The sequence below is a fragment of the Rhipicephalus microplus genome, chromosome 4 (assembly GCF_043290135.1).
Source record: "Rhipicephalus microplus isolate Deutch F79 chromosome 4, USDA_Rmic, whole genome shotgun sequence".
Taxonomy (NCBI): Eukaryota; Metazoa; Arthropoda; class Arachnida; order Ixodida; family Ixodidae; genus Rhipicephalus; species Rhipicephalus microplus.
Genome location: NC_134703.1, coordinates 78,289,496 through 78,301,880, shown reverse-complemented (window position 1 = coordinate 78,301,880; position 12,385 = coordinate 78,289,496). Strand labels below are relative to the sequence as shown.

Genomic DNA, 12,385 nt, shown 5'->3' with positions numbered 1-12,385 from the left:
AGGAACTTCTTAACTCAAGTGCATGTTGAGCACGCCAACGAAATTGGAAGATAAATGAGTATTTGCCACACTTGTGCGGCAGAGTGTTGTGCCAGCGTCGACATGAGCCGTATAGAGAAAACACAGGTGCCTCCAGTAGCACTGAAACCTCACCTTTCGAATGTAGTGGCGCTCCACCGATGAACCTGTGCACCTTAGAGTGCGACAATCCATGTCCTCTGAATGAATGCTATTTCTGCTTCCCCAATGCAGAGAAGCAGTGCGCGAAACTTGGGGTCATTATCGACGTCTCGGAAGCGAGTGCCATGACCTACTCAACCGTTATCTTGCTTGTGCCTTCTCATGGGGCACACGAGTTCACAACAAATGTAGTAAGCACACAAATTGTGCGACTGCCCTGTTATCCATGTTCCCTCATTAACATAAGTGTTACGCATTGATTAAGCAGTGATACGCGCCTCCTTCATGTAGCTTATTGGGCGTATTTAGGCGCAAGTTCTACTCATTGTCCGTTCCCACGAGTAAACGTAAAGCAATGTCCTGACAAGTGGACTTGCTTTCTTCAAGAATGCAACTACCTACGGCCGTTGTCGTCATGAAGAAAGGAAGGAAGTCCACTTGTCAAAACGGTGGCTTCAGCTACGCTCCCGGGTTCACAGTATTTTCATGAAATCGCTTCAAGTCTCTATCTCCCACTGAACTTCTATCTTCCACAGCCTTTGTTCAATGTACAGCGACATTTGCGCTACGAGTTTATCTGAGCGAAGCAGCGATGAATTTATTATAGCCTGATGTGAACAAGCTAGCTGCTCTTGGTACGACAGTCCGCGACAAATCTGTTGCATGGTACAGTTCGTTCTTTTTGCTGTATACCATTCAACCTGCAGCGTTGTAATTGGCCCTTTCCCGAGATGAGCGATGGAGCTTCTCTGCGAAGTGCACACTCTCAAATCGGAGCGCCACTGCCTGCGAGAAAGTGCTTCGAGAAAATAGTGCGGTGCCACAGCTTCATTTATTCAGAATACAACTTTTTCAGCACACATACTTTACATATTTGAGCTTTTTCAGTCTTATAATATACAGTATGCACAGATTCAAGCTAGGTAAAACTAACCACACGCATAAAATACAGTCAACATGTCACATGAAGGAAGAACCAGCAATTTTTCTTTATTCAACAAAGATTCAGGCCGGAATAGGAATAGTGGTGAATGAAAAAAAGTTGTTGACTGTGTAATGTGACAGCTATGTTGAGCGTATATCAGTCATGCTAATACTCTCTAATCAGAGTCACGTGATCTACAAGAGAGTTAACGTACCTCCCTGAAGAGAGTCACATACGAGGCAAGTCAGGACTCGCAAAAAGAGTCCCTCATACTCTTTCCTTCTTCGAGTGCACGCGAAACAGTATACACGAAACCTAAATACAGAATAGGAAACCCGACATGCCCGCGAAAAGTGTCACTTTTTTCATCTTGCTCCTTGTGTCCTGCAGGTTGAACTTGGTGACCGCTGCGTTCTCCAAACTGTTACCCAGGGCCTGAGAACCTAACCTGGGAAGGCGGCGCAGAACGCATCACAAGTAAGGGTCTCAGGGAGTGGGGAACAGGGCCGCTGCCGCTGCTCCTAGCAACGAGGATGATCCTACGGCTGAACAGGTATCGATGTCTTCCTTCCTTGGGACGTAGGCGGTAGCAACTTACCTATATCCCATGCCACAGCACCTCATGTCGTTAAACGAACGGCACTGTCCACGAGGTTGTTGATTGTACCTACAGTAATAAAAGACACAGCAGAGGGGCTATCAAGTTCATCAGCTTCCTTGCCTATCCCAGTAAGCTAGTAAGGAACTAACACGTTTTAAGTGCCGAGCACTTTAGTGCCGTCGTCGCTTGGCGTAATGCAGCATATATCATATAGAGCATAGCCACCTGTAGCATATTGAGTGGACTCTGACAAAGGAGAAGTCGTCTTCCTCTTTTTCTTTGAGCACCCCCATAGTCATACTAAGTGAGGACATTACCACTATGGCTAGTGAAACACAACTCAAACCGCGCATAAATTTTGAAAGAGCACACAAAAGAGAACTTTTTTTTAACGTTCCCTCTTCTATGGTATATTACACTGCAGGCTGTGAATAAGCTTCTGGAACGGCATGCCAACCACGTGTTCAACTAAAAACGAGACACAGGCGGACTTGGACGTCCGAAATGGTTAGCTTTTATCGGCGTTCGTACAGTAATGTCCACCGACTCCTACAGTAAGGCATTGCAAAGATCATCTCTGAAAGCCTCATCGAAATTCGGTAGTGACAGCGATAGTGTAATGGATGAAAAACTCGCTTAACCCGGCGTGTCGTCGGAGACGGACGTTTCGAAAACTAGACTAGTATTCATCAAATGCGCGGTGACAACTTTGCTTGACAGCACTGTGGAAGCTACAGAACCGAAACGCATGCCCCATCAAAAAAAAAAAAAAGAGTACTCATGTTTACTGATAATGTTGTCATCTGCCTTGCTGTGAAAAAAAGAAAGCGATTCATTTTGAGAATCAAACAGTTGCGGGAAGTCATAAACTCAGTTATTCTTAGCTTTTCAAGAACGCCTTCCTTTTTATGCCATTCATAACACAGCTCCAGCTTTCCTGCTCACTCGCTTTCCAAAGTAAATATGACGTCCGTGACGTGTGGGTCAGTGTGCAGCTGCAAACGCGCTGTTTAGTTCTCCAAGAAAATGAGAAGAAAAAAAAGAAGACAACTACGTACCGCGACACTAAATTGTACACTGAACCATCGACATGATTCTCCCATTCACTTTTCGTGCATATATTCTTCTAAACGCCCGAGCGACGCGAGAAAGCAAAACCGATATCCGGCCGCAAGCTGCCGTTCTACTTACGGATCAAGAAGAAATGTGCGGAGTTCCGGCCACCGCAGCCTTCGCTCTAGTGTCAAGATAACCTGTCGCCGATCCTTCCACTGTTGACAAACGCGGGCCACCAACGGTGTGCTCGACGGCATGCCCTAAATCGGCGGGCACGAAGAGTTTTACCGTGTAGATCACCAATTTTGTACATCTTCCTTCTATTGTTTAACAAATATTTTCAAATAAATGTCAATGTATAAAGATTGTAAGAAAATCTCTTGAACCTTACGCATCTTCATCTTATCTGAAAAGCTAGACAGATTTTTCTTAACCTTATAAATGAGGTACCTCTTGCTGCTACTATCGCAATCTCGAAACCATCTCAGCTGTTGCAGATTTCGATAATCAGATATGAAACGTCGTCTCCTGTGACATAGCATACGTGTTCACGAATTTTTCATCTCTTTAAGCTTCCCACTGATCTTCGGCGCTGGTATGTATATAAAGCGTGTGTTCGATGTTGAGATTGCTCATGGTTGAGAGCTTCAGTAACTTCCCCTGGGGTGCGTTGGTGACTTGTTCAATGAGGCGACTTTCTTGTTCACTGTTTATATTAGTGTAGTGGTAAAGAGACATTAAAGTGTAAAAAAAAAGTCACTTGGTTTATATTGATAAACTGTATACTCCGACAACTCTACTTCCTTTCTTCATATATCAAGGTTGAAGTTTAATTTGCAAATTTCGCGCCGAAACCTCCAAGCATGACGTCACTAATTTCAATATGTCTTTTTCGTATTTGGGCGACATAGGCTCGCTGAAAATTTTTGAAACTTGGTATGATAAGTGTTTGGCACTCCCAGATGACAATGTGCTTCATTTTGCTATAAGAAACTAAGTAGCATCAAGTAGACGCCATCGAAATTCACGAGGTCACGGTGGTGCGCGTATCTAAAGATGGCGTCTCGAAAAGCACTTTTTTTTTCACACGTTTTCTCGCTTAGAAAGCGTCGCCTGGCGATAAGAGTAATGTTTTCGGGACGGTGAAACTGAACTTTACAATTACAAGAAAAGTTGCTTTTCTTCTCAGTGTCCCTACAAATTGCCCCGCTGCGGTGGTCTAGTGGCTAAGGTACTCGGCTGCTGACCCGCAGGTCGCGGGTTCAAATCCCGGCTGCGGCGGCTGCATTTCCGATGGAGGCGAAAATGTTGTAGGCCCGTGTGCTCAGATTTGGGTGCACGTTAAAAAACCCCAGGTGGTCGAAATTTCCGGAGCCCTCCACTACGGCGTCTTTCATAATCATATGGTGGTTTTGGGACGTTAAACCCCACAAATCAATCAATCAATCAATCAATCAATCCCTACAAATTTCTAAGGACTAAAATTTTTTTTACATGCGTCTCACTTGTTATTATGTTGCTTTAACAGGACGAGTGCTATCACAATAATGTCGATTGCCTCATTCGTTGACTGTACACACGGGTTGTACACGTTTTCGAGACTCACCGCTTTGTGCGCGCACCAAAATTCATTAAGTTTGTCCTCGTCCGCAGAAAGTGCTCCATTGCCGAGACGTTATTTCATCCTTATGACGCAGGAAAATGTCTGCGCCATGGTTTATCCATTTATTATTTTGTCCTTTGTGGGGAAATTGGCAGCACAGTATAGATGTGTGAACACTCCACCCCCCAAAAAAAGTGCGAAGGCTGAATAAATAAAGCCATCTGCAGATTTTAGAAACTTTTTTGCCCATTTTTTTTTGCGATGATTCACTGCTCGAGGCAGAATTCGGTGCCGCTAAGTTACCAGTGGGATTCGTTACTGGCTTCGGTATAGGCGACTGTGAAGTCGTGAAACGTCTCAAGTTATAGGGCAGTTACGTTCCTTTTCTGGGACCCTCTGTAGCTTCGGGATGTCGCGCCGCCCAACATTGCGCATACTGGTTGCCTCCGTTTCACCACCGTTCTCAACCACTCAAGAGCGGTTGAGAACGGTGGTGAATCGTTACTCCTTAAATGAGGAAACTTACATAAGTGTGGAGCACATTGGGGGCCAGGGCTGTCGCATGCTGTCGTCGAATGACGTAACGAAAACAAAGCTATGTATACAAATTGAAGAGAAAGTAAGCGAGAAACATAAAGAGAAAAAAAAGTAAAAAAGCTCGACCTTAATATATTCACTTCTAGAGGGTTCATAGCGAAAAACTAAGCTCGACTGCTGTGAGAACTACAATCGAATGTGCCACGAGTTTCCCCTGAAGGTACTCTCCCTTCTCTTCCCAAACACACCCTTCGATAGACGCACTAATCTAAGCTGTATAGTTCTGAAGTTATTTACTCAAAAGTGTAGCTGCCTCCAAACATCACCACGGGAAGCTCCGCCACCGAGTCGACGTCCATCGGTGCTAGATTATGTGGCGCTAACGTCCAAGCCTAACAAAAGCTGCTCTGGACGTACAAGTGTATAGCAGCTGACCCAGCTCGAAAACGATTGTCAGTGCACCCACACGTAAATCAGTGAGCTACGTCCTTCGAGCTTTGTGACGTTGCGAGATAATAATTTACAGCGACATGTGGTGATACTAGTGTTACAATTCGCACCTATGATGAAACGACGAATTGGCCTTTTCTTCTGTCCCACTTTACCGAGTTTACTCACGAAAAATGGCCACAGAAGCTTGCGAAGGAAAGCGTAACCAACAACGCCTTCGGAATTATTCTGATTTTATATGTAACGACGGAAGGACCAAGTTTGTATATTTAATTAGCGCCGCTACAATCTTCAAAGCATCTCGACCGAACAATTACATACGTGTATATTTATTTAAATACACTAAAGGCCCGGATGGGCATTACATAGGGGGGGATAGAGTGGGGTTATGATCACAAGTACAGTACAGAACATAAATGAAGGCAGAGATGGTATATACATGTCTACTGCATCGAGAACTAAGACGCCTAAAATATTCGTTGCATGGAGAGAACGCGCACGTAAGAGCGTATCACAGTACACGCAAGACTACAACGCCAATTCATACGTGCTGTTCATCGTTCCCAAAGTAGAGCAGCCGTCGCTGCTCCAAGCGTTCCTTCTGGTAATTTTTGGCGAAAGCTCAATTCTCAGAAGCGTCGTGGAATGAACTAACGAGGCGTGCAAAGGCACGAGACACGAGTTGAGCGAGGCCTACACTCAACTCGTTTTGACGTGTGAAATAGCGCAAGGAGGCAAGGCACAAATGCAAGAAACGGTTGGACAGGACATCCACTGGCTTTCGTGTCTTGTCTCTTTGCGTTGCTTCACACGTTCATTCACTGTCACCAACTTGCGCAACCCTCACTCTTATAGCTCACCTTCCTGTCGTTCACAATTACTGGTGTTCTACGCCCCGACGCGAAATATACAATACGAGAGACGCCGCAGTGGAGGGCTCCGTAAATTTCCGCTATCCGGTGTTTGTTTTTAACGTACCCTGACAACGCACAGTATAAGGGCCTCTGGCCTTTCGACTTTATCGAAATGCGACCGCCACGACGGGGCTCGAACCCGAAACCTTTGGCTCAGCTGCAGCTGATCGAGCAGCGTAGACCCTTCTGCACCGCGGCGGCCATCTTCCTGTTTTTTCGACGCCCCAGGCCGTAATTAGGTGCCGTTATTCTTACGGCAGTGCTGACGTAAACAATTGCGGCGTAAACCTGTACAGAGAGCGCGCTCATCAAGTTTACGATAGCGGGCCTACATGACCATTTTGTTTTTTTTTTTGCGGTTAATGTAGGCTCCCTAATTTACGAGTTTGTGGATGCGTGAGTGGAGACGCCGTGAGCTGCTGGACAAAGAAGGAGCCATGGGAGAGAAAGGGAGAGGTGTGAGAGAGTGTTCGCTAAGCGCGCGCGAACGGAAGCGCGTCGATATAAGTCCTTCGCCTTGACCGCAGGCACGGCAGATGGGACGCGGGCGGGGAGGAATAGAGCCTTTATTTTCCTTGTTTTTTTCTCATGCCTTCTTTTTATGGAAAGGATTCCGTGCGCACCTCTTTTTATACGAAATCGGTAGAGAACGGGTGGAAGAAAGAAAGCGCGCGAGAGAAAACAAGCGGCCGTTTGTCCGCCAGATGGGAGAACGACGACCGCCGGACTCGCGTGATGCGCCCGTTTTTCGCGCCCTTATCGGACGCTGGCCCCGCGCGCGCGCGCTTACGGTAACCAAAGGATGGTGGCGAGAGAGAGAGAGAGAGAGAGAGAGATGAGCCTTTTTTGTCTGTCCCGTGGCCGTTTACCTTTAACCGAGGCGAGCGAGCGTCATTAATTAAAGTCCCGTGAGCGGTTGGTGTGGGCGGGGTGAGACGCATTACTGCGGGCTTATACATTATACAATACGGAAGAAACGTTTCGTCGCAGGCGTCTAGCAATAATGCTTGCACGTGAGGTTTTTCGCCCAGTGATTCATATGGTTGGCGGCGAACTTAAATTTAGGTACAGTCCTCTAAAACGGTCATTTTTTTTTCCTTCAAAGGATGCTACACTGTCATGTCTGACCGTTCTAAAGCAATTCAAAAGCATAATCCAGCAGCCATAGCCGCTCGAACGAGCCCCCTACAGTATATATAGTGCCTAGAATGTACTTTTCTAGGCACTGTGCTAATAGATTGGATATAGGAAGCTACAAGATCACTCCCTGCGCGCCAATACGCCAGCAACTTCCATAGAATGTATTATTACGGCCTGTAATAAGTACCCGAGATACTTTGATCACCACCTCATGTGCTAGACTGCCTTTCTTTTTTCTTACTGCTAATGTTAAGTACACAACATAAACATGCTATAACACTGTCACACGGGTGCCATAAATTGTACTTCAATTCATAGTAATGTACGCTAAACGTTTGTGTAGCTATACCTATGTATATATACAACATCAATCGTTCAACTGCAGCCTGTACGAGAACAGCGTTATCTGGCAGATTGCACGCGTTATATCAATGTTACCTTTGGCGTCGCTGTCGAGATTGCCTGATGCCTCACTGGGTAAAACACTAGCGTCCTACGAAAGCCACAAGTTAAATCAGCCAGCATACTTAATAAAAGTTACCTTGAACAGTGCGGAGAGAGAGACAAGGAATGGGTGTGGGTGTCGTCGTTACTCTTTTAGGCATAACGATATATAGTACGCAATCCTTGTCCATCTTTCTGGACTACTCAAGCTAACGTAGTGAATTGAAGAACCAAAACGAAAACACGTCGAAAAGTGTTACTTCATCAAATTACCTACACGATACAACCGCGGTTACAGCGCAAGCGTAAAGAAGCTACCTTACACTCCTTCAAAAAGGGAAGTACGGCGGCAGGCAGCAATTTTCAGCACTATATAAACTGCGGCTTTCGCTGTAATATTTCACTGATTGAAACCAACGCCACTGTAGCAAGGGTACAAGGAACATTCATACGAATTTTTACTGACGGGGCACGAACGTAATTTTCTCTTCAAATCAAAAGAAAGAAAATTACACAAGTCTAAAGAAAAGGCCCTATTCGAAAACTCTATGCCATATACCACGAATTCCGTAAGCTATCTGCATATTGGTTGCCCCAAACGGCACTTAACAGCGGTGGTTGGCTTGTTGCTAATAGTTGGTCGATCAGAGGAACTGAAAACGAGGGGCAAAGACAAGACAGATACAGAAACGTCCAAGTCTACCTTCTATATGTTTCCTACTCGTTTTCACTCGCACTGCTCGAGCTGGTGTTGCTTACTGCCACTAAAAAGGCGCCTTCGGGGCGGTAACCGCAAACAAGCTGGCAGAGTTGCACTCACCTCAGTCCTAGATCCAACGGTGAGTGAGGACACGAAGAGAACGCCGCGTCCGGACCGAAGAAAAAAAAAAACCACGATGAAATTGCTTTTATAATAAGCCCGGTGGTGCATGCAGCGCACGTCTTCCGACGTCTCGATGGCTCCTCGACGAACATTGTGTGACCCGAAGAAAGTTAGCAGGTTGTACAGTTAGCTCTCCTTGGCAGATGTAGTTCTGAACTATACAACCTACTACCTCACTTCAGGTGCACACAGCAGCGCGACGTGCCGTCGTCGCACGGTGTAGCCCGAGTGAATGACGGCAGTAGCGCTCCTCCTTCACTGGCTCCCGGTGACTCACTCTTGCGGCCCGTGTGGAGTTGCAATTCTACGAAATAGTTAAAGAAAAAAAGAAAAGCGAGATGGGAGAGAGAGAGAGAGAGAATACGAAATTTGAGAAGTCAGCGCTGACCAATGAAAACAAAGGATCAAGCACGCGTACAGAGCGCTTACAACAAACGCTAAAAAAAAAAAAAACTGCAAACTGCGCGCAACATAGTCTAGACCGCGTATACAGTTTCTCGAGCGTGTTCGAAAGGAATAAACAGCCGTTGATTCACTATTGACCCCGGTGAACCGACAGTAATGACGCGCTGGACAGTCTCGTTCTGCTCGAAGGGCCAAAAGCCGCGCATCCGCGAGGCTATAGCAACAGGACGTCCGAAAGTATATGCACGCATTGCGGCGGCGTCGACACCGGGATAAGCGAAAGGAACGCGTCATTCCATGACTCACCGTGCATGCACCGAGACGGCACGCGATCAAAGATTCGACGGAACTACGTTATATACGCGCGCGGCCACGAGAGACTGCCCATGGCGGATTCGTCTGGACTGCGGATTTCAAAAGTCGAAGGTCGTGATTCTCTTATAAAGTATACGCACTTTTAGACTTACTTTTATCTCGAACCAGGAGGAACACGACACACGGCTCGCAAAGGCGGGCACGGATCGCGCGGATGTGAAACCGCGCGAGGAACGAGAGACATGCACGCGCGCGATGTCGAAAACGGCTGTACCAAGAATACCGGCCGAGCGGGAGACGCGTTTAGCAAGAAGTGCAAAAAAAAAAAAAAGTACGTTAGCGCAGTCCGCAGCGATTGCTAGTTTGTATCATAAAACCCGTGGGCCGTGAACAGCATTCGTCCGTTGTTTTATATGCTTTGACGTCCAGGTTTAGCAACAGTCTGCGGTACAGGAAATAGAGGCAGACGGCTATTAGCGCAAGAACAGTGACAGCCATTCTGCCAGCTCCGGGAACCATAGGAGCTGTCTGTAACCCTTATTTCTTTGATTCAGTCGCTATTTCTTGTGCAGAGTGCCGGTATATATACGGTGTGACGTACCGCTTTCTGCCATTTCAACGGGCCTATAGGATCTCCCGTTTCTCCTCAGGTTCACGTCTAAGTTTTCGTGCCGTCAATGCTCTCCGTGCAGGAAAATGTTATGGCCGGACGAGAATAAATTATCTCGCCAATGCGGCGTGCAGCCAAACTCGATTCATTTCGCCAGAAAACCTAACGATACCTCAAGAGAACCGTAACGTACCAAGACGTGCTCACGTAAGTCGCCATTATGCTGCGCTTGATGAACACCAACACCACTCATAACGATGGTTATGTGTTGGCAAGACATCCGCATACAGGAGGGACCAAAGTCGGGTACGAAAGTGCGCCTATACACTCTGCAAGGTAACGACAAGTTGCTCGTTAACCGACACAAGGGAACACAGAGAGTTTCTTCGCAAAGATTTCGTATACGACGAAGCGTGCGTCTCGGCTGCCGCAATTTCGTTTCCTTTGCAATGAAGAGAAAAGTCAGTTTCGATTCATGCCGTTCGGCGTAAAGATCGCACCAGCTGTTTTCACCTGCCTGATGAAGAAAGTAGTACATGATATCCCCAATATCTATACCACTACTTTGATGACGTCTTAATTACCACAAAAACCTGAAAGGAACATGTCAATACCCCCCGACGCTTCTTTCCAAGAAGCCAAGAACGCAGGCTTAACCATCAAGCCATCCGAAAGTGAAGTGGGTTTCACTTCTGTGAAGTTTCTAGAAGTTTCTGGGACATATTGTAGGCCACGGCATCGTGCAGCCACAGATAGACACTCTTGAAAAAACCGTGGCTGCTAGGAGACCGACGACCACGAAAGAAATACGTTCATTCCTTGGCCTTACTCCAATGTGTAACTTGGGAAAATAACGACTGAGAGCACAAGTGTACATCTTCGAAAAGTTGTACGGTTCTCACGCTATGATACGCCAATATTTATGGCTAAATTTGCGCGTACTTTCGCACGCAGCGTCTACAATTCGAGCCATGTTGGCGTGATTTCCACTCGAATACATTTGCATGAGAGCCAATATTAACATTAGTGGTTACATTCATGTTGAAAACGTTACAATTCCTTGCTGATTGTACTACATGATTAAACGAACAACCTCCACCGGCCGCACTGAAAATGCGCTCACACTTTTCCTCTACAGTGTGATCGACGTTGCACTATACTGTCACAAGCTGTTCCTCACAATCGGCAAGTCAATGGCCGCGTGATTAATTAATTATAAGTGGCTTGTAAACGAAACGTTTCTCTTAAGGTCTGCCTTTAATTACATCGCCTACAATCCAGGGCAGACGCCGTTAATGATACCGGCATCGTACGGGAACTTTTTGATGACTGCGTACAGCGCCAATACGGGTAGAATTTTCTGATAGGGATCAACAGCGGACTCTGCAAAGTGGTCCGAAGTAATCTAGATCAAATTAGGAGCAGGTAGCAATATCGTGACAGTCTTGATGCCGCGATTGGGCCTGAAGGCGATTAAACGGTGCAGTAAAATCTGATACGGATTGAGCCAAATGCGTGTCGACTTTGATCGCGATCAAAAATGCCCGTGCTGCACTGGTAGAAGTGCGAGAATTCGCTCTGAGCGCCACCTTAACAAGTGAAATAGCCCAGAGCACGCACACAAGCACAGCTATAAGGTCATCATCATCATCAGCCTGACTACGACCACTGCAGGACAAAGGCCTCTCCCATGTTCCGCCAGTTAACCCGGTCCTGTGCTTGCTGCTGCCAATTTATACCCGCAAACTTCTTAATCTCATCTGCCCACCTAACCTTCTGTCTCCCCCTAACCCGCTTGCCTTCTCTGGGAATCCAGTCAGTTACCCTTAACGAACAGCGGTTATCCTGTCTATGCGCTACATGCCCGGCCCATGTCCATTTCTTCTTTTTGATTTCAGCTATGATATCCTTAACACCCCTTTGTTCCCTAATCCACTCTGCTCTCTTCTTGTCTCTTAGGGTTACACCTATACCATTTTTCTTTCTGTTGCTCACTGCGTCGTCCTCAATTTAAGCTGAACCCTCTTTGTAAGTCTCCAGGTTTCTGCTCCGTAGCTAAGTACCGGCAAGATACAGCTGTTATATACCTTCCTTTTGAGGGATAGTGGCAATCTACCTGTCATAATTTGAGAGTGCTTGCCATCTCGTGGTTCGGCCCCGCAGTTATTACCTGCCCTAAGTAAACATAGTCTTTTACAACTTGAAGTGCACTATTACCTATCTCAAAGCGCTGCTCTTTTCCGAGGTTGTTGTACATTACTTTCGTTTTCTGCAGATTCATTTTAAGACCCACCTTTCTGCTCTCCTTGTCTAACTCCGAAA

The 12,385-nt window shown here is 46.4% G+C and overlaps 1 protein-coding gene across 2 annotated transcripts in view; it reads right to left on the bottom strand.

Moving 5' to 3' along the window:
• Window positions 1-993: 993 nt before the first annotated feature.
• Window positions 994-12,385, bottom strand: part of LOC142814319 (uncharacterized) — a 130,047-nt gene continuing 118,655 nt past the window's right edge. For both annotated transcript variants that reach the window (XM_075892987.1, XM_075892986.1), the window contains exon 4: window positions 994-9,037. In XM_075892987.1, the coding sequence (XP_075749102.1) occupies window positions 9,007-9,037 (31 nt within the window). In that variant the 3' untranslated portion in view covers window positions 994-9,006. The remainder of the gene's footprint in view (window positions 9,038-12,385) is intronic.